The sequence below is a fragment of the Buteo buteo genome, chromosome 9, assembly GCF_964188355.1.
Source record: "Buteo buteo chromosome 9, bButBut1.hap1.1, whole genome shotgun sequence".
Taxonomy (NCBI): domain Eukaryota; kingdom Metazoa; phylum Chordata; class Aves; order Accipitriformes; family Accipitridae; genus Buteo; species Buteo buteo.
In genome coordinates this window covers 14,456,353-14,479,778 of record NC_134179.1, presented here as the reverse complement: position 1 = coordinate 14,479,778, position 23,426 = coordinate 14,456,353, and the positions used below count along the sequence as shown (strand labels likewise).

General features: G+C 40.2%; 1 protein-coding gene across 4 annotated transcripts in view; it reads right to left on the bottom strand.

Annotated features, from left to right (window-relative positions):
• PLCB1 (phospholipase C beta 1) overlaps positions 1-23,426 on the bottom strand; it is a 412,787-nt gene that overhangs the window by 133,438 nt on the left and 255,923 nt on the right. For all 4 annotated transcript variants that reach the window (XR_012651612.1, XM_075035449.1, XM_075035451.1 and 1 more), the window contains exons 6-9: positions 20,116-20,169; positions 19,469-19,544; positions 13,020-13,120; positions 11,509-11,675 (exon numbers count right to left, since the gene is read on the bottom strand). Coding sequence is in view for 3 of the 4 variants with exons in the window: in XM_075035449.1 (XP_074891550.1) it covers positions 11,509-11,675; positions 13,020-13,120; positions 19,469-19,544; positions 20,116-20,169 (398 nt within the window). In the remaining variant the exon portion in view is untranslated. The remainder of the gene's footprint in view (positions 1-11,508; positions 11,676-13,019; positions 13,121-19,468; positions 19,545-20,115; positions 20,170-23,426) is intronic.

The following is a 23,426-nucleotide window of genomic DNA, read 5'->3' as shown; positions in this document are numbered from 1 at the left end:
ATGGTTACCTGGCCACAAACCAAAACAAGCTTTCTTTGGCAACATGTTCTTGAAAAAGAAACAGAAAACTTACTCAATATGAAAGGAATAGAGCAAGATTCATTGCTCTATCCTTGAATGGTTACATTGTAATAGGACCCAGGGAAATCTGAATATAAACAAACAGAGAATGGTAACTCCTATACAATGTCAGAAATAAATGCTTACTGAATGACAAGCAGTCAGCGAGGGAAAACACAGGAAGGTAAAGATGTTGTCCTTTAGTTGCGTACATAAAAGAGCTTGCTCAATATCAGTTAATCCATGTGGAAATATCACATGCCCAAGGACATTGAGATCCAGAACATTTTGCAGACTAAGGATCATCAACCAAGTAAAGCAGAATTCAGTACGTTTGAATCTGAAATGCTTGTCATTCTAATGAAGCTATCATATCCATTTTATCATCAGAGAAAACTAACATTGGATACAATTTATTTTTTTCCTTTTTTTTTCAAGAAAGTGTTTGCAAATGAAAAATGACTTTTCTGAATGGGTTTCAGAAGAGGTACTGCAGCTCAAAACACTTAGTTCACTTTAGGGAGGACATATTTCATATAAGCTTCTAGGCAAGCCACACCAAATAGCAAACCTCATATTTTTATGGTAAAGAGCATTTTCAATCAGAATGAAAACTTTGGGAGCATTCCAAGGACACTGCCATCTCAGAAGGAAGATGGAGTGTCACCTGTGAGGAAACAAAAGTTTGCAAATCTCACTTGTGTCTGTTGGCATGAGCCATCCGTTTTAACAAGATCTTAAAGTCACTGTGCAATGTTGAGCATGCTATTTATTTCTTTTATTAGAAGTCACAGTTTTTTTCAACCCTTTTCAAACACCCAAGAAAGAAGGTCTCTAACTCACAGTGGCTACAGCCTATGAAATGCCTGTATTTTTCTCTAGTAGTGCAAGAAAACAGTAAAACACACACATAGGCAGGGAAGATTTTAAACACTCAACATTTTCTCTTCCTCAAAATTCAAATGTTGTAAAATTTTCATGGATATTGATCATCTAAATCTCCACAGCAGCTTTAAAAACATCTACTGTAACAAAGCAGGGCCACAGTTCAGAGATTCTGGTAAGCAGAGGTGTTGCATTAAGGAACCTGTTATACTGTAAAACAGTGTTTTATTAATAGCAAGTAGTGTGTGTATATCTATCTATCTATCTATCTATCTATCTATCTCATATGCCTATGATAGCTAACAAACACACAAGTGTCCAGCATCTTGAATCAAGCGCATCTGTGTTACAGTTCACATTTAACCAGACCTCTATGTGTACTATCAAGCAGTTTCTTACTGGTTATCATTCTCTCTTTTCAGCCACAGATAGCTCTTTCTTTGAATCAAAAAACTTCTAGAACGTTAGCAGACATATACATATACAAGTCTGAATATTTAGTAATTTTTAAGGAGTGGGGAAAAAATCCCACTCTGGTGTAGATAAACAAGCAATCTCTCCTAAGTCTCAAGACTGAAGCAGGGTGATCAGCACCATCTCCAAGTTGGACTGTGAAGAAATGCTACATCTAAAGTTAGCTAGAGAACCACATGGGACTGCAGCTTATTCCTTGGCAGGCATTTGCTTTTCTGCTTTTTTCTTTTTTGTTCCCTGTCCAAATTGAATTTTGCTTAAAAGTGCTGGCCTGGTTTGTGCAGTCTTTACATTAGCAAGCCTCAGCTACTGCCTTCCAGGCCCTCATCCAAGAGTGGGGCCTCGTCTATTAAAAAGACCAATGAATCTACATCTTGATGATTTCAGCTGACATTGCAGGATAATGCGGATCAACACAGCGATGTAAAAGACATTCTTGCAGTGTCAAGGAACTCAGTCCTCAAGACCCACTTTCCCACTATAACTACAGTCTACATGCAAACATATCTGCTGCTCTGGACTTCAGTCAAGGCCTGGAGCATGATCCAGGAGAAGGTGCTAATGGCCCTGGGCAGGTCTCATTCATTACATCAGGACAAATTAAGCAAAGGTAAACACAGTGAGCTCTACCCAAGTGTCCCAGCAGACATCTTCAGCTTGGTATTTCTGAACACTTTGAGCTTAAACTCCAACCATCTACAAAAATTACTGTGGACAGAAAGTCTATGGCGTTGCAGGGTTTTACAGACACAAGCCCATTCTCTAGCTGCTCTTGACTTTTCAGCACAGATGTTGTAAGAAATTGTTTCTGACAGAATATCCCTTACAGGATATGAGACAACATATAATCTAGACCCAATTAAATCTATAAAACCACTACAAAACCACCTTCACCCTAGCTCCTAGCTAGCAGTGGAATGAACACTTTACAACATGCTAGATTTCTAGGACAGGCAGACAACTAGGTAAGTGGAAAGATTTTAAATCAGACAGATAAAAATACCATTAATCCCAGCAATACTATAGTTATTTCTGACAGACTTGAAAGAGGGCCACTACTAGAATATATCACTGTCTTCCCAAACCTCTGAAAAACATGCTCTGTAGAATGCCTCGGAGTGATCCTGAGAGATGTAATAATGTTAAATGTTGGCTTAATCCCAATTGCTAAGTTGCATTAAAAGACATCTAAAAATACATACTTATTTCTCTTAAGCAATACTTCTCTACATAAGCTATTAATATACCTGCCAAAAAGACTGTTCAGCTGTGTAACGGGAAGAGGTAAGAGTGTGAGCATGCTATAGGTGAGAAAAAACCTAGGGAAAGCCTTCATCATGGCTACTATTTTTACTTCCAGAAACTCCTCCAGTTGAATAAGAGGTTAATATTAAAGAGAAGTGGAAAAGAATAAAGGCATGGGTCTGCAAAGATAGTTCAAATAAATTAAAAAGAAGGGACTTCAGTCCCTTTAAAGGGACTTCCTTGTCTCTAAACTTCATTCTGCAGCTGTCGAATGCACACTGCATTTGACAATCCCTTTCATAAACAAATCAAGCTCTCTCTTAATAACAATTGCTTTTTTTGCCCTCTTTACTACCTCTGGTAGGCTGTGTCAGAACCATATTGTTAGGAAACTTCTCTTAATTTCCAGCCTAAATTTATTCAAGGCCACTTGATACCTCTCTGTTCTTCTGCCAACATTGTCCTTTAGCTTACAACTTCTTTCTGCCTCCCCAGCGTTTAACCCTGATGTATTTATAGGCAACAGTCATATTCCAGCTAAAGGATATTGTTAGACTAGATGATTACATCTGACATTCTAAGGGAAACCTCCTCATATGGTTGTTGTATTATAGTAGTGCACATACTCCAACTATGTTAACAGCCCTGTTATGACAGATACCATGCATACCAAAAGACTCACAGATCATTGCTAGCTCCTCAAGGCAGAGACTGACTGTCTATTTTGTCAAGTCGACCAAAGGATGAGGCAAAAACCAAAATGGCACATAAAAGGGGATGGCCAAATGTCAATGAACTCATTTGTGGCAGAGCCAGGAAAACCACATTCTTCTGCCATGAGTTCTAGATGTCACCCACTGGATCACAGCAGTCTTCACTCCCTCTGTCCTCATGGGCCCTTTGCAGCTGCAAAGCACTACATTTGTAGCAGTCATAATGAAGAAGCAAACTCCACAGTGTTTATTCAAAATTTATCTACATTTGTTTCCTTCAGCACTTGAGTCTATGCAGCTTTGTATTCAGAAGTAAACTTTATCTGATATTCATCTTCACATAACAAATCCTGCTGCTAAAATTGAATACCTACCTGTGTTCCATAAAAGAGGCAGTAAAACAGCAACAAGCACAAAGAAGCTGTTTTACTTTTAGAGTAAGTTTTCTATTTATTGGCACTGAGTCTGAGGCCGAGTCAAGCACAATACAGGCAGGCAGCAGCAGAAAAATATGTCTCCACAACCCTTGAAATGCAGTTTTGATGTAAGACTCTCTTTACTTATCTCTGAGCAAAAGCTCTAGCTGAAGGGAATGACAGAGCCAGCCGCTACGTATACTCCAAAACCTCTACTCATGTTTGCTTTGTGGTCCTCTCACCCCAGGTTCTTTCATCCATTTCCAATGTTAGGACACAGGGTTTAAGTCTGCCTGTAAGGTTTGCGCCTGGGGTCCATCAGGTGGTCTATCAGGTTTCCCAGATGTGGGACAAGAGTCACTGGTATGATCAGCTTCTGTACTAGTTAGCGCAGGTCTGGTCTGACTGCTGAACTTACATTATCACGATTAGTTTATGCTCTGTAGCTCTGAAGATATAAATTCCACAATAAGTCTGTCCATTTTACATTTGGCACAGTTTCACCGATATCAGTGGAGCTATTCCTGGTACCAGATACCAGTCCCAAAATGCATTTCTGCAAAGCTCATGCTTTTTCCAAAGTATCTGTATTACAGACAGAAGATTAGGAAACTTGCCCTCCCTGGAACGCTAAACGTATTTTTGATCTTTTCATTAATTCTAGTGCCAACAGCAAAAACTAACTCTATGCATAAGCACATAGGTCTCAGATCCAAGCCAGTTCCTACACTTCTAAAATGCAACCAAAGAATAAAAGAGAAAAAAATTTCCTTTTTTACTAAGCCAGATACTACTGTATTTTTGTTCACTGTTGCAAAATCCATTATTACTAGTCCACATCACTGTACCATTTTGTTATCAAGTTAAGTTAGAAAGATTAAGCACTTTACCTGTAAAGCAGATGCAGAAAATCCTTGTAATTGAGGATTTTCCATTCTAAAATATTTTTACAACATCTAGTCTTTTACTTGCAATGCATCTTCCACATAACTGCAAGATCTGAAATTAATTTTACAGCCTAACTAGTAACTAAAACCCAAGCAATTAAAAAGAAAATACAGTGCATTACAGAAACATATTTTGCAAATTCATTTTGACAAGTATAGTTTCCATTAACTTATTCATGGTGATACATTATTCATACTAACATTTGCTGCATATATGTATTTTAAAATAATTTAAAAAATGCTTTCTGGCAAGCTACCTAACTTAGCACTTGTTGCTGACAGCATAGGATAGGCTACAACTTTTGTGTGGCTTTTAAATTTTAAAGAGTATTAAACTGTGACTGGGATCTATTGTTCTGTTGTCATTTGAGAAACAATGCTGAGAGTTCGTCTCTTGTACAACTGGAATGCTGGAAAGCACTGAAAATCCCAAAGGTAATGTTTATTTTTGGTAAGTACTCTTAATTTCCAATGTTGCAGTTAGGAGGCCCAAGGATTTCAACCATTTTGTAACACTTCCTACAAATGTTTCAGTGCCAGAAAACCCCACCATTTGCCTGAATGGTTTATACATCAGAATTTATGCTTTAAGTATTATGAAGTATGTCTTAAAAATGTAGCCACGGTTGCACAGTACTTGTTTCCAGTACTTGTTTCTGCCATTAAAACCTGTTGCCTAGGAAATGACCCCCTTCTGCCATCGAAAGACTCCAATGTGTAATTATTCTCATGCAGCTACTAAAAGGTGAATTTAATGTGGTGGGATGAAAATGTTTAAAATGTATTGATGTTTAAGGGAGGAAAAACACATTTGTGCTGAAGTGAATACTGCCTGGTGTTAAGGCTGCCATGAGAAAAATGCATGTAGTTAATGCTGTATAAAATTAAATATATCTTAATCTAATGTTAATTACTTTATTTTATTACCTAAAAAAACCCCCAGCAAAACAACTACCAATAAATGTGTGCTAGCAAAACAGAATTAATACTGGAACTCAGAGAATGATGGAACCAGCTCTCCTACAATCCAAAATGCATGTCTAACTAAAACTGACATACAGTATTTCCAAATAGGTACAGTTGAGAAAATCTGGAGAAAGAAATGCTGTGAAATACAAGAGGAAAGCTATTTTCTTCTGTGCAGATGTCAAGGTTTAGTCCTTTAAAATTAAATAGGCAAAGATAGTATTTAAACAAATGTATACTTAAGAGAAAAAAATTAACATCTTTATGCCATTACTTATCCCAAAGATGCCTTCTAGTAAGTACAATCTGATGTACAGATCCATTGGCCAGGAAAATCTCCAAAACACTTCCAGAGTCTATTTTTAAAGCTTGTACTACAGTCAGGACCATCTCTTTCAGTAAGAACCACTCTAAAAATAATGGCTAATAATAACCTAACCCTTGTCTTGCTCCCACCAACAAGGATGGTGGGAAGCATGCATTTTATTGCTACAGCATGATTCCAGCTTGTTTGTGTCTCCTTTCCCTAGCAGGCCTTGGTTTCATATTCTTCATTGCTAGTCTGGTACATGGGTATAGCTCTTCTTGCATGCTTAGTCTTATAGAGACACAGGATGCCCCTAGAGCCAAGACTGTTGTTCAGTGGTTTTCAAAACACTTACTGGTTTCAGAAGGAACGGTTTAAAATGAGACAATGGGATTTGAGCTCTCAAAGCTCCAGGGTCCTTTTGAACTTAGAAACTTTTAGAAATGAATTGCATCATTAAGTCAGGAAGAACCAGCACATTTCTGCAGAATTTGCACCAAATTTAAATGGTAAATTTCACATAGTTCTAGAAACCAGGACTATCGCTCCTGGGAGCCTTGACACTGCAAACAGCGACACCTAAAACTCCCATCTCCCATCCATAATGTAACGAGGTCCTGAACAACTTACTTGTATACAAGTCTTCTTAAAAATAAAAGCAAATAAGGAAATTTCCAATCAACCCCTTGGCATTTGATTTATTGATATACATCCTATTACGAACATGTAACTTGAAATGGAATACATTTAGCAGTTATGCCAGCCAGCCAATGCAAATGCTTTACAGCCTGAAAATACCAAACTACAAGACTTAACCAGGCCTAACAGCCCCCCAGTACGCTTTTGCTGACAGTGAGAGACTGCTCAGCGGTACCAGGAACTTCCTTCTGCTTCCACCTGATAAGGAAACATGCTATACATAGCGCATTAATCTCCTTCACTGTATGACACAAAGCATTAATCACAACAGCTTGCTTCAACCACAATAAAATACTACTCCAGATGCTTAACCTACGTAGATGTCAAGCCCATGTATCTGCTGATGTTGCAAAAGCTCAATCACATCCCAGTGATACAATACCTAAAAATACGTTAGTGACGAGCAGGAACACAGGCAGCCTTTTTACTCAAAACTCTGGAACCGAAGGCCCTTATCCAGTAAGCATATTGGCATGTGATTTTACCAGGTACCTGAAGAGCCATGTTGTAAGAGTTTAAAATACTACGGACAGCTCTTGCTTACTGTGTTCAAAAGACTGCAGTTTAGCTGCAACACGTACAAAAAAAGGGCTAGAATGGTGATTAGAGAAATGGAGAATTATGAGACATCAAAAGCGTTTGACTAGTGCTGTGAAAATTGAGAGACAGTACAAAAACTCTTTAGAAATTCATTTAATTAGCTACGAGAGAAGAAGAATTAAAAGAGAATACTGTTGTACAGTGGATGTGCCTAGATAATTGATACAGTTAGATGGCAAATTAGAAAAAGATATAATCATCAGATGAGTGGAGATCTAGAACTATCCAAACAGGGTAGTGGGAGCAAGGAGTCAGGCTGCTGTACAAAGGCAAATAGATTCTATTTTATGAATTTGGATTTAAGTTTTCAAGGAAAAATCCATAAGTGTATTTAAAAGAACTTCTCAGTATTTGCCAAGAAGCATGTGCATCACACTCTCAGAAGTTACCCAGGTACCCGTGTTCATGGTTCTGGTCAAAATTTCACTTCAATAGAGAATTAATATAACATTCAAGGAAATGAAGCATAAGAGATTTTCATATAACTATACTCTCTTCCCACACCACCATAAACTTAAACATACACTTAAGTGATTTATTACATCAAGGCCAGCACATTCTGCATGTTGCAAACATGAAATCTTACTCCCACAGCATAAATGCTTTTAGCAAATGCTTTTAATCCTTGTGAATTGCAAGTATTCAGTTTAATTTTGCATCTTGACATGTGTGCTACTGTGCACAGGAAAAAAGAAAAAAAGACAACATATACTTTGTCTAACTTTGTGAAAGATGATTAGAAATCTAGGGCTCCTGCTCTTACAGAATAACTGAAAAATAACGACATTTGCTACTAACTTTGTTTCAGGCTTTTGCAAAAGTAATTTTCACTGGCAGTTTAAACAAGGACTATACAGGCTTAAAGTTCAAATTAAACAGAAGGGCTTGGATTATTTCATGAGGATGCTGAACATGAATCCCTTTATTTCAGTGGAACATCTCAGTATCAGGTAGATTATTTAAATAATTAAACATAGAAATACTACAGAAACAAACATGAAAGTGGACAGACCTTCATCATTTACATGTACATTTGTCCCTAACCTCTCTGCAATCTGATGTTATAATAATGAAACAAGATAATGCACGGAGCCAGTCAGAAAGGCAGCTTATGGAAACAATATACCTGTGTGCAGGCATGTGCACACAAACACGCACACACTGAGCAGCTGCAAATGTTCAAACTCCAGAACAATCTGAGGAAAAGGGATTTAAGTGGCATGAAGGCTGGCAATTTATATCACCTAATTCTTGCAAACAAGCCTTTAAAGTCTCTACCACTCAAATCACTCATTACTCACAAAACCAGTTAATCACAACTTTCATATTTCTTTATGGTATTTTCTTCTGCTCTGGACCCGTATCTGCAATTTACTTCAAAGGAGTAACTTCTCATTGGCAAGAAAGAACAAATACATATACCATGTTGTCTGATATTCTGGCTTGCTTCTTGAACCAAAACTCTGCAAAACTGCTCCAAAAGTCCAATTATTTAGTTGCATTGCTCTGGTACAACAGCAATGAAGTCATCCTAAGGCCACCTCTAACTCCATTTCCTATCCTGCTGTTTATCATCTAATTCTCTCACATCTTTACCTCTGCCTCATGTGCCTTGCTACATTACTCCTCTCTTCCCTATGCTGCTCTTCTGTTTTTTGGTGTACCCCATTAATCCTGAGTTGTTGTTTAGTTGGGACCTCTTCCAGCTCAATTTGAAACGCAGAAGCATAAAGGAGCATGTGGACAACAACCCTAAGCCCATCTCTCTTCACGGAGCTGTTGAGCCCCATTTTCTTTGAGAATTATGCTGGAGGAAGGCTTCTGCTACCTTCTTACCTATTTTAGCTGCTGGTCTGGTTTCTACCTGCTCTTACTGACAGCACCAGGGCCATTCCAAACATCCTACTTCCATCCTTACCTCGCAATTGACTTTGGCCCCAGCAGATAAGGGGACATAAGCAATGCCACCCCAAGAAATGTAACAGAATATCTGAGCAGTGAAGGTGAGAAGTTAAGTCCAACAAGTTCATGGGTGTATAACAGTGGACCACATCTAGCTGGTTTGAATATCCACAGGTCTACTGAAAATAACATCTCTGCTCAGCGGCCCAAGTAAGTATAGTTTCAGTGGCAGGGAAAGTATCACTGCAGCGTGTCACTTCGGTCTGCCATCCCTGCAATTCAGCCTATGAACTGTCCTTTCTGACAGCAGAAAGCCTAAGTGACAATCCCTTTTACAAAACACCATATTAAAAGGTTAAACCATTATTTTGAATATGCACTGTTATATTTCAGTGACATTTTACAGACATGCAGCATTTGTTTGCAATTATTCTACGAGCGTAGGATTGAGCCCACACCCACACTTCATTTAATATAAAGTGAATTGCACTCCGAGCTCAGAGCAGATGTACAGAAAATATTGTGTTCCCTTGTCATTCCTGGTTAGCCAAGTCCTGTAATTTTAACACAGTAAACTTGGGATTTGCACTGGAGCATGGTTAGCAGCATGTGCTGGTTGCTGCAGCTCAGCTACCAGACAGGGTGCTATGTAAGAGGTGGTGTCTGCAGTACAGAGGTGGCCCGCAGATTGTGCCAGCTCTGTCAGAGTTTGCTGGACCTCAGTGCACAAGTTTGAGGAGAAAAAAAAAAAACAAAACCCCCACACAGAAGGAATTAACTCTCTATGACCTGCCCTTCCCTTGTTAAAGTTGACATGTTCTGGGATTCCGTAAAAGCAATATAAATCATACCCAGGAAGAGAGGCACCTATGGAAGAGCAAGTGCCTGCAGCAACTGTGTGCACCAACGTAAGCTCGAGGTGTCCCGCAAACCCTACTTGGAGGGTGCTAGCAAACACCACCACAACACCCTTCTTTCTGAGGTTTGTTTCATGCTTCCTCCTTATTGCTAGTCAGAAGGTGATTTCATTTTGACTTTGGTGTCCTGCTAGCACACTAGCACACCTCCTTCTAATAAATCCTTTATCTGGTTTATATGAAGCACCAATATTTGGGTAATAAGAATGATCTTTTAGGTACCAGACTTTCCTGTTGCTGATGTGAAATAAGGTAAGCACAGAGCAATATTCTAATATTTGCACGGATGAGAGAGGAGGTCACAATGTGTTTTCATCTATCCATGCTAGTGTTCTCACTGATGTCAAAAGACATTTTGCATAAGCATGACAAAGAAGCAGGATTTAACCCTCCATCAAAACTTCTGGAAACACTAAATTTGAATGGCCTAGAAAAATAAGAAGCCTTATAAGAAAAATTACAAGTGTTTTGCCCTGAGACAATGTTGATCACAGCATCGGGAGCCACAGGTTTCCTTCAGGAAGACATCTAGGTCAGAAGGCTTCCACAGAGAGAGGTGGAACTGCCTTCAGTTACCCTCTAGACTTTTGGGAAAGACGTGTTTGTGTTTCCTCTGGATCCGAAATCTCTGAACCAAACCATTTTTTTCATATTAGATCTGTTTTTCAGGATATTCCCATGCCCCTAAAATTTCTAAGGTATAAACACATTAAAAGCTGGGGTAATCATTAGGATATGGGGATTGGAATAGAACAGGATACAGACACAAATTCGATGCTATTTTAAGACTTGTGATGGTAGCAAAAATCTGCAGAGATTTGAGCAGGAGTTCTCTCGCTGGTTTTGGCAAAATGCCCAGTTAAGCCCCGACAACACTTGAGATTTTCAAAAGGGAATTTTTTGTAAGTATATCACGAAACACACTCAGCTACTCTCACATCTTACTTTGTGTACCACTTCATCAGAAAGCAGAGGGCTGGACTTATTACTATTATTAAATGACAGAATTGCCATCTTCTTAGTTTCATTGTCACTGATTTTTTCTTTAAATTTTACATTTCAGATGCTGGTAAATAGTCACTGTGATAATAAGGTTTCTGCTGAAGTTTGCATACCAGATCAACTGTTCTAAACTATCAATTACACGTACTGAAAAGTAAATACTGAAACCAGCCCCATTCTTCCTAAATTGATCCCAACTAAATACATTTAAAAATGCACCACACAACATCTCACAGACTTGTAAAATCCAAAAGCAGATAGTTGGAATTGCAATTTGATTCTAAACCAAATTTTGCTTTAGCATGTGCTGTAGGATAATTGAGTCATTGTTTCAAATCAGAAACCGAGTACAGCGAGAATATAAAAACCACTGACCTTTCTTTGCTAGATTACTGTTGGGTTCATACTTCTCAATCAACTGTTGAACTTGTTCTTGTTTTAATGGTGGATAAAGGATTTCATTTAATCGTGGATCACGTTGCTTAAAATTTATGAATTCCATCATCTGATCAACAGTAAGGTATGGTTTGCTCTTGGCACCACTAGAGAAAAATTAAAGCAACAGCAAAGCCATTAAAACACATTTCCTTGAAATCTTGTTCAATGTTCTGTAATTTCCCAGGGAAAACGGAACAAGATTCAAACTATCGTACAACAAAAACGTTGTCCCACTGTGTCTCTGGACTAATTTACTTTGCCAGCATGTAACAACAAACATTCTTCATCAAACATCTAGGAGCAAGATTTTTATGCTAGAAGCTTTTCATTCCTCTGATTTCCTGGAACTAAGCAACTGAAAAAAGTAAAAGAGAAAATGACGTGGAATTCAATCCTGAACTTGCCACAAACACTGCTGCCATTCCTGGCCCAACTATTTGGTTTTACTGCTGAATAACAGCAGCCCTGATTTTATTATTCTAGTATTTCCTTGGGGTTTTTTTTTATAAACCTGCTAAAAAAAGGCTAGGCACTCTGCAAAGCAAGCAAAAAGATGTCTATTTAGGGAGTCAGTAAAAAGAGCAGACTTTGGGTCCAATTTGTACCCAGATGGAGATCCAGGAAGCCTCCAAGCCAGCTGACGTGCTTAGGGTTGTCTACAGCACTCTGGACTGGCCTACTTCTGCTCTGCGAGAATGCAATGGGCAGCCTACCCCCGGGTTCAATAGGAGCAAACTAGGCCAAGGCTGCGTTCCTCTGAAACCTCAACCTTAGAGAAAACAAGCACAAAAGGAGTACGCCCATGTTGCAAAGATACGTTCACCAATTGCTTTGGTGGTCTTGGGATGAATTTTAGAAATGACTTTACTTTCATATTGCTTCGTGTTCTGACTCCATTGATCAGACTCTGCTGAAACTGGGAAGTACAATGACTTGCTGCAAGGGGTAGAAGCAACATGAGTTATATAGCTTGTAACTGAATGTATGAAATCAGTTGTAGTGGGCTGCTAATTTAATTTCATGGTGCAAATTCATAATGCACAAATCTTAAAAGTTACTGCATTTTTTTCTGCTTCTAATTAAGCTTCTGGGGGTGATTACACATATCCTCATCGCTATTGCAAGCTGTTATGGCTTATTACTCTTCCTTTACTTTCATGGAAGCCTAAACTATCCTAATCCACACAGAAAAACAAGACCGGCAGTTCTGCTCCTCTAGGAACAAATTACTTTAAAACTCTGGCTGTTAGAAATGGAGGCAAAAGCTTGGGAGAGAAGGAACCCTTGATCTAAGGTTAAATAACAGCCCTGCTTGACACCGAAATCTGTTCTTGGCAATCGCTGCATGCTGCTGTAGACTAAATAACCTACTTTGCCATCCCCAGCCCAGAAAATCAGTGAAAGGGATAAATAAATAAATAAATAAATAAATAAGCTTCTTTTCTTACAACTCAGAAAAGATGTGGTCAATCTCAGGCCGAGGGCAGAGGTTGTTTAAGAACACCCTGTACACGTCTGGTGTGAAGTCATCTTGAGGGATTGAATCATTCTGTGAAATGGGGAAAAAAACCAGTAAAAGAACGATACAGCATTTTTATACGTTCTTTGTAAACAGATCACTCATGAATGCGCTTCTTTTGATTTCCTTCCTGCAACCTAGAGGAGCCCAGATTTTGCAGAATAATAAATTCCCCTGAATAACAGACCAGCTTAAAGAGTACATCTTTAAAAAAAATACAAATACATCTATTAACTTAGTTTCCATATGGCAAAGTTATCTTTCTCTGAGCACCTGAGAAGAAAGAAAGGACATCTCCCTATCTAACCCCCTTATCTACAGCATAAATAGGTATATCAATCCTGATGAAGCCTCTGAGCTCACTCCCAGCGGGGCAGGTGGCCGGCGGTGCTGAGTCTGCGTGCTTCAGTGAGCAAAATGGCAGCACTACAGAGGATGAGCACGTCACTCATCTTTCCAAGGCTTTCAAAGAACCAGGGAATGAACTAGGTCACTGAGTCATAATTAATACACTTGTTCTCTGACTGCAGCAGAACTGTTTCCTTTTCCTTCCTGAAGATACACACTGGAGATACCGTGACTCTGGGCAAGGCTCATGCAGTGTAGTTTTTCCATGCATCTTTGTCCTAAACGCTCAGTGTAATGCATTTGGCAATCAGATTTCCTTTACAGAAATTGATAAAAATGCTCTCCTATAGAAGAGATACCAGCATTTTTTTTCTTACCTTTTCTAAAATTTAAAACAATTTACATTTAATCCTGCTTCTAGATGACACTTTCATCATCCCCATTATACCTGCTGGCTTTTCTCTGAAAAAATAAACTACTGTTTTTAACTGGAGGGAATTACTGGACTGGATAAGGAAAACAGTCCTTTGCACGAAGCTCAAGAGCCCTGCTCCCACTTGCATGCACTGCCTTCAAGCTCCAGAGTTTTTGCAGAAGACAGCAAGGGCTGCTTCTTTAGCAGGGCTGGGAAGAAATGAGGACCCTAAGGAAGGTGCAAAGCTTTTTTCAGTACAGAACAGTAATGGTGTGCTCACTGGCTTCTGCCTTTGCATCAGTGCACTGAGAAAGGAAAATGGCACAGAAGCTTGTATTTTGTGCAGAGGAAACATTGCAAAGGAACAAGAAAAAGGAAAACACAAAAAACGTGACATGCAAATACTGAAAATCTAATTTTTGAGTTTCCTCCACGCAAGCTACCTTTATCTAAAGCTATGGCATGTAGTCTCCAGGAACACCATGGGCCCACGTGACTCCTCTCCATGGCTTCAAAATAATGCCTGACTCTGATGAACTGGAGAAGGAAAATTGTAACTTGGACGCAAAGCCGTTTGCCTTTAAACACCGTTGAACCTGGTCATCTCAGAAGAAAGCTGCTGATAGAGGAAATCGTTGCTTTTATTTATTCTGCCTGTTTAACGCTGTTGCCAAGGGAACCAGAAGCATCAATTCAAGCCTTTGTTAGACAGAAAAAACCTTTTCTATATTTTTCCCGCTTCAGGTTAAAATAAATAAATAAATAAATGCCACAGGCATCACTTTATCTCTCCTTTCATCTATGAAACCTGCTGAGGCCTGAGAGGGTTTTGTACTGTGACCATTGCTCAGTGTTTCTGTCTGCAAGCACAGGCTGAACCTGATCCAGCTCAGGCTCAGACTGAGCTGGGCTGTTTCGTTGCTCCGCCTGGGTACCCATCTCCAGGCTCCAACGGTCTAAGGTCACCGGCCATTAGACTCTTAAGCCTTCCTTTTTTTCGCAGACTGTGCGAGTGGCTGCAGGGTGAACTGGTTCAAAACTTATTCAGCTAAAACAACCTTGTGCACTTTAGCATGGGATCAGCTCACTGAACCAGGTAACTTGCCAATGGCACAACTGCTAAATCCAGTGCAAGGGTGGACGGACAAGTTTGAATCCTGAAGTTGGAGGGTGGAAATAGCTCCTTTCAGCGACACCTGCCAGTGACACTGAACTACGTGTGAAACTGCACCCACTACGCTTTGATAAATTTGAGCCACAGTGCTTTTGTTTGAGAATAGGCCTCCTGATACTTGTGTTTTCCTAAAGGCCAAGATTCATAAAGCTTGTGAATTTTCTTGTTAAAGGTGGCACCCCACGCTTCTCTGTTCCCTCTACCTATAATCTCTATTCAGCAGAGTACTGCTCCTCAGCCAGCAGTTCTCCTAAGGGCATTTTAAACATTGATTCTGTAATTACCACAGCACTACAGTCTCCCATTGACCTACTACATTTTTTCCTTTACAGGGAATTTGAAGATGCTCAGCACTGAACAAAATGTGGGTCTTTTCCAATAACTTGAGATCCAGGCTTTTATTTGCCACTTGGTTCCAGTTAAGAAAACCTCAGTTTCCCAACACATATCTCGAAACGCCTGTCTACAAAGAGGATAACCAACACAAGCCTTCTGGCAAAAACACAAAACCTTTTAGTTATTAATTATTTCCTACCAGTAATGTAATCAGTGGGCTACAAAACACAAAGATGTAGATGGGAGACAAAAGCCTTGCTGCAGGCATTTGCCACCTCAGGCACAACCTCAGACAACTATATTTGGATTCCAAAAGCGTGCCTGCCAAAAGGGATTAAAATATGCTGCCCCTTTCTTCATCCTGGTCTGAGCTATCCACATTTCAGTGGAACCACCCACACACCTTATGTGCTCATCTCTGTTTTAAGACCAATGAACAAATCACAAACTTTCTGTACCACATGAGAGCATCCCTCACTTCCAGCTTTGCTGAATATTGGCATTCAATTTTATTCTGTAATTAAGACTCTCTACTAATTTCAAGCACTGTTGATTTATGATTTGTCTAGTAACCTGCCTGCTTTTATAACATCTGTATCCATTCTGTTATATATTTGGCAGCACAACAGCCATTTCAGATTATTTGCACAGACAGGACTCAATAGCTGGTTATTTTCTAAGTTAACAGTCAAGCTCACTAGTACTTCACTGCGAACCTCTACATTAGCTGTAAGGCAGAAACCAGTCTTCACAGCCAAACAAGCAGCTAAAATTACCCTCTTCAAATTCTGTTTAAGGCACCTTTGACTAAAACCAAAACAAACGAGAATACCCAACAATAACAAAAAGCACCCCTCCCTTCCCCAAAAGTGGCCAAGATTTTAAAAAATCATAAGGGAATCAGATGCCAAACTCAAAACCTCATTGACATATTTTAAAACTTCATTTAAACATTTATTTAAACATTCCTCTGCTTTTAGATCTGCTGGACGATGAATGCTGCCGAAAATGAGGTCACACAGGGCTTGGTCCTTCAAGACTCTACACATGCCAGGTCTGACCCAGAAATACATAAATAAATAAATCAATCCACGCTTTGAGAATGGGCTTGACTTGAAGTCCATGGGTCATCCCACTGCAGTCATGCTCAACTGCTCAGCTGAATCAGGGCTGGAGTGCTCAGCACTGCAGAGAATCAATCCCTTATTAAGGTCCCTAAATACGAAATAAAGAGGTTATTTTTGGCACTTCTGGGTAGCCTCTCTGGTGCTATTCGTCTACAGCAGGATGAAGGCAACTATCCAGGCAATGAGAACTCTTCCTCCTCTCACACTACATACGGTGCCTACACGTTGTCCCACAAAGTGTCCTGGCAAGTAGACACAGGGAATTTGCTAAAGAGCGGGGCTAGTGGATGCTGAAGTTTGTACTGTCACAGACAAGTCCATGCAGTCATACTCTACCCTGGCAGCGTAGTGCAGGTTGCCCTATGCTCAGGTCACTGTGTAAGATAGATGAGGGACTGTCCCAAACTTGAAGCTATGAACCCGGAAGAGAGTGATAAATGCTGACTTGGGATCCTCTTACTCATGAACGTGAATTTCATTTTGTGTTTTAGGGTCATCCACATGTTCTGAGAGGTGCAGCAGAATATCATGTGAAACTCATGGCCAACAAGCCCTGTAATTTCCTAGAGCAATGACAGGTATGGAAACTTGGGGAAAAAATCTTTAGAGGGATCTTCATGAGGCACAAACATGAAAAGCCAAAAAGCCTAAGCTGATAATGTCCATGAGAGGCTTCTATGAATTCTCTGAATGTGTGATTCTCTGGTGTGATTTTGCTGAGCAAGATTCCCTGATATTCATGTCTTGCATGCTGCTGGAGTCCAGTGCCCTTCCAAGGCTTTACAGGAACACCATTTGTCCTGCAGTACAATGGGGCAGAAAAGCTGGAAGTTGAAGCTAAGAATTGTATTTGTTCAGATAAACAGGAACACAAAGGAAAAGAGCTGTAGTTGAAGTACTGATTTTCTTCTACTCCATTACCTCTATGAGATTCAGAGTTTCATGCTACTTAAGTACTTAGCTTCTAAAATATTTTTTTCAAAGATGATCAACACAGTTTTCTTTGTTGCATGAAGCGTATTTCTCTTTTGTCCCAACCAAAGAAAGGATCTACTTTATATTATGAATAATTTTCAAGATGGTATCCCAGCAACAAGTATCCAGCAATGTGTATGTAAAATTGGCTTTACTTAAATAAACAGCAGAAAAAGGCTGCAGTTTCTTTCAAGGACTCCAGTGATGTTCAGGGTTTTTTTTTCAGATATATGTAGTAAACAGAAGTGATAAATCATGTCCTGGTTTTAGCTGGGACAGAGTTAATTGTCTTCCTAGTAGCTGGTATAGCGCTGTGTTTTGGGTTCAGTATGAGAAGAACATTGATAACACGCTGATGTTTTCAGTTGTTGCTCAGTAGTGTTTAGACTAAAGTCAAGGATTTTTCAGCTTCTCATGCCCAGCCAGTGAGAAAGCTGGAGGGGCACAAGAAGTTGGCACAGGACACAGCCAGGACACCTCACCCATACTGGCCAACAGCGTATTCCATACCATGTGACATCATGTCCAGTCTATAAACTGGGGGAGTGGGGCTGGGAGGGATCGCTGCTCAGGAACTAACTGGGCGTCAGTCAGCAGGTGGCGAGCAATTGCATTGTGCATCACTTGTTTTGTATATTCCAATCCTTTTATTATTATTATTGTTGTCAATTTATTATTGTTATTATTATCATTATTAGTTTCTTCCTTTCTGTTCTACTAAACTGTTTTTATCTCAACCCATGAGTTTCACTTTCCCTCCTCCCCCCCCCTCCCAATTCTCTCCCCCATCCCGCTGGGTGGTGGGGAGTGAGTGTCTGTGTGGTGCTTAGTTGCTGGCAGGGGTTAAACCATGACAATCAACTGATTTAAAAAGCAGTGCTTCAGAGATTTTTTGCACATCTTGTCTTGGTTGCTAACAGTTAAATGAAACCCCATCTTTAAGATTATTCTTTCCATGTTTCTAACCTCACAATCTTGCATTAGGTAAGATTATTATATTCTTCTATACCTAATTTACAGACGTTCCTTGGAATTTTATGTAATTAAGCTCCCAAACCTATGAAGGAAGTTCTCATTGATAAGGGGTATCTGAGGTTTGGCTTGTGAAGATTTTGCTCCATTGCTTTTGTGGAGCTGTAGGACTTGGCTCTGTTAAACCATTGGGGAAGCAAACGTTGAGCAAACATCACAGCACAGAGTTTTCTACACAAGCAAGGGATCAGGAGATGAAGGCTCTCCTCTGCCTCAGAGCAGTTCTGCCCCACCTCTTGGGCCTCTGAATGTCAGAATTATCCTGCAAGAAGCTTCTTGGAGGAGAATCTCCACCTGGGAGGAAAGACTAAGGACATCTTCACTCCAGTGTTAACTAGAATCACCTGCTTGAGCTCATTCCTCTTGAAAAAAGCCTTCTTGAGGGTGAGGTACCATCCTGCAAATGCTCCAAGTTGAGGAGAGCGCCTGGATTAGCAGCATACAATGGCTGCATCCCCTCAGCATTAACAGTTTTGATACTATAGCTTTTCAACATTTACTCCATGCACCTTTTAGATAAGCTACAGTGAGTTTAAATTGTCACTTAACTCAAGCTACAGATTTTTATTTTCCTGAGAAGGAAACAGATTACACCATTACTACACTTCGAACTAACACTGCTCTGAAATCATGCCTTGAAAATTGTGTGACAGTCACCGATTCTTAAAACATTCTCACGGGATTCTCTGGGCCAGGTCACACAACTCCCTGCCCTTTCCTTTCATCCATTCACACTTCTTCCAGGCACTCCTGGTCCCTACAAAATTTCAAATCAAAGGTACTCAGATTTGCAGAGGGTTACCAGGAACTTCTGTGTGGGAAAGACCGACCTGCTGCTCAGGACCTATCCAGCAGCAAAGCCAGCACAGCATGATCAGCCCTGAAGAAACTGTCCTCAACTCAGTAGAGAATAAACACCACTGAATATATACAACACTTTGTAAGGGCCAGGAATAAATTCAGCTGCTTACCCTGGAAGATGGAAGATTACAAGCTTCTAATGCGGTCTCTACCCGTTTTCTGTCAGCAGAAAACAAGCGATATATGCTGCAAAACAAAGACAAAACAGAGGGAAATGGCTTAAAGACATGGCTTGACGGCCCATGTGGCTTAAAGACTGAGTACAAGTTCCCAGTCTACCATGTCTTTAGCTATTTATTTCCATTTGCTGGCCGCTCGGTAACACAAGTGAGTTTAACAGTGCCCACAATGAGTTTAACTCTACCCCACACAAGCCCCTATTACAGCGGAGAGTTATTTAAGAAAGTCACCACTGCTCTCTTCATATAACCCCAGTGACATGCAATCTGAATATATCTATCCTCACGACATGTCTCTGAGGTAAAGAAATTATGGTTTTTTTTATTTTACACAAGTGGAACAAACAAGGGCAGAGAAGGTAAATGTCTTGCTCAAGATCACAAGGACAATCTATGCCCAAAGGGTGTTTGAACAGAGACATCCTGAGTATCACTGGCCACTCTTTCCTGCAATATGTGTTATAAACAGATGATAAAATTATTATCCTAGACATAGGGGTCACATGCTCATCCCAAACATATATTCACACTCAAAAGTCAGAAAAGACTACATGGTAAGGAAGGGGAACAGAACTTACTTCTTCAGAGGAATGCGCCCTTCTGGAGTCACCTGCAGCTTAAGTTTTGTGTAACTGTGGAGAGAAAAGCATCCTGTTTTATTTTCACAGAATTTTCAAGTACCTCTCCACCAACTTTACAGCTCAGTGCTAGTGTTTTGATCACATGGCAAGTTCCACTCAGCTCTGTTGCCCAATAAGAAAACCTGTTGGGATATCATTAATAAGTAAATACCTTTTCCTTCAACAGTAACGCACCTGTAGCGTCAAATACTGTCTGTCTTGCAACAGGACACTGCAAATACCATTAATGCACAAATCTACAATCCCCCCAAGCTCCTTCTCACCCAGGCTGCCTGCCAGTCTATCAGCAGACCGAATTGTGGCACACAGGCTAAAAAACTTGACTGGAAAGGTGGCTGTACTCCCCTTCCAGAGGCTGAAATTGTCCCTGGATGTTGCACACCAGCATCCCTGCCTCCCTAAGCCCTTCCCATAACACATCTGTGCAGGTTTCTTCGTTTGACCCTAAATGTTGTCACTCCTCAGCTGGTAGGAAGTCAAATCACTGGCAACCAAAATGTCTCTGCACCAGCAACAGTGTCAGTATATTTAGCAGCCCTAGGCAAGCCCAGGACATTTCCAGTATGAAGCAATATAACAATTACATTCTGAAACCATCTACAGGCAGGCAATTATCCAGCTTTTGAACCGACTGTTTAGAACATCTCAGTATCTCAGCACCTGTGACTTCTCGCACATGCTCATTAAGGCAACAGGGTGAGGACATATCTTTCTTTGTCCAAATCTTTCAACATACTGATTCAAAGCCTACTGAAACAGGAGTCATCCAGTAGCTTTAATGAGAAGCAGTTGGGCCTACAGCTGCTATCTGGTGATCCTCCCTGTATGCGAGGACTACTGGTTACCAGCATAATGTCTACCAGCAGCAGCCTGCGAAGAGCACAACTTTTTGAGTGCTTCAACTCTTCCACTTGAATATAATTAAAACTATAAATTAGTTTTGCAGTAATATGATCTGGTGAAAAATGTGGTAACACTTAAGTATTTAAGAGTTTGGGGAGGTGGGGTGTTACAAAAAAACCCACAAAACCGAAAGCCAAAACAACCCAAAACTTTTTCATGTTACCCACTGGCCTACCAAAAGAAAAAGAAACTGCATGATTCTAATAAACCTTCCTTTTCTTCCCAACCAAAAATGCCATTAGCAACCACTTCAAAAATGAAGTACGTGCTAATATCCCTAACTAGGATGGGAACATTATACAAATCCTTGTCTCCTCATATGCATCTTCTGGAAACTGAATTCTCTTGTATTACTGTGTCACCAAACAAAAATAATTATGCTCTCTGCCCCATCTCCCAGCACTGAACTAGACCAAAAAGACAAAAAATCACAGCAGTTAGTAAAAAAGGTTTCTTTTATTTTACCTTCTATTTTTTGAAACTTTTGAGTACATTCTGGTCACATTTAATATTTTCCTCTACAGCCAAGAAAGCCAGAAATAAAATGAGGGGAAAAAAAAAATAATTGTGAACTTCAGTTAAAGCAAACTAAAAATGTGTGTCTGAAGAACAGCCAACTCCCACCAACACTTGCCACCTTTTTTCTCCCAAATTCTTTGCTACACGTGGGACACTATTTTTTCCGCTGCAGCCATTGTTCACCCATCTAAGAATACCAAGCATGTTATTCCTGTTAGAAAGCTTGCCAGGAGATACTCCCATCGGTAGCAGCTGAATGGACTCATTTCGGAAGTGCAGTGCTGACTCCAAGAACGACAAACACTGGACGTAATGCTGACCCAAGGTTTCCACAGTGCAGTCACCCTTTACTCGTTACTGCCCTGGTCAGTATTGCAGTACTAATGTACTCCAGAACCCATTTTTGCACCCCAACACAAAAATAGACTGCATGGTTACAACAGACAAATAAGCACTTTATAACCAAAATGGTTGTTTTTAATAACAACCCCTCCTCCCAAATTAACCCTATTGTTCTCATCTGATCAAACCACCAGAAAGCTGCTCAAGCTGTTTATTATTGCACTTCCAACATTGCAAGGGACTGAATGCCACAAAGAAAAAAACCCCTTAATTCTGTTCTAATGCAATTTGCTTTTCTATTTCAACAAAAGGGTTCTGATAGGACTGCAACCAACCCTTTGCTTAGTACACTAATTATAATGGGGATATACTTTTAATCTTCAAAGTCAAAGATTTCTTAAGTGACTCTAATTTAGCATCTGTGCAGAGGACCCTGGAAACCTTACAGTTCCCAAGTGATTTATTAATTAGTGGAGAAAGAAAAAGACACAAGAATGCCATGCTTGCCTGCTACTGAATCTATGCAATGTGTCCAGTGACTTCATCATTAATTAATATTGCTTGAACAACCACCAAAAAATGGCTCCAAATAAGACTGGCTCTACTATACTGCATGATAACATGTTCCTCCTTTGAATCTGATATGAAAATGCCCATTAGGTATAGCCACACTCCTCCCCATTACAGACCTGTCAGCAAAGCCTGCTGGCTACCTGGGGATTTGAGTGGTATGCGGCATGGAAATAGTAATACCAAATCACTCCTGTAACTCATCTACAACCTATGGAGCTGAAGGAACTCATCTCTGCTCTTGCTCTCTGTCCTAGTTTCAGCTGGGATAGAGTTAATTGTCTTCCTAGTAGCTGGTACAGTGCTATGTTTTGAGTTCAGTATGAGAAGAATGTTGATAACACTGATGTTTTCAGTTGTTGCTCACTAATGTTTAGACTATAGTCAAGGATTTTTCAGCTTCTCATGCCCAGCCAGTGAGAAAGCTGGAGGCGCACAAGAAGTTGGCACAGGACACAGCCAGGGCAGCTGACCCAAACTGGCCAACAGTGTATTCCATACCATGGGACGTCCCGTCTAGTTTAGGAACTGGGAAGTGGGGGCAGGGAATTGCCACTCAGGGACTAGCTGGATGTCGGTCGGCGGGTGGTGAGCAATTGCCCTGCGCATCATTTGTACATTCCAATCCTTTTATTATTGCTGTTGTCATTTTATTAGTGTTATCATTATCATTATTAGTTTCTTCTTTTCTGTTCTATTAAACTGTTCTTATCTCAACCCAGGAGTTTTGCTTCTTTTCCCAATTTTCTCCCCCATGCTGCTGGGTGGGCGGGGAGTGAGTAAGCACCTGCGTGGTGCTTAGTTGCTGGCTGGATTAAACGATGACACTCTCACACCTGGGTCTGCTCAGGTTACTACAGTGCTTTCTCCACTGTCAACAAGTGGAGCCAAAAGGAAACATTAAATGTTTCTGT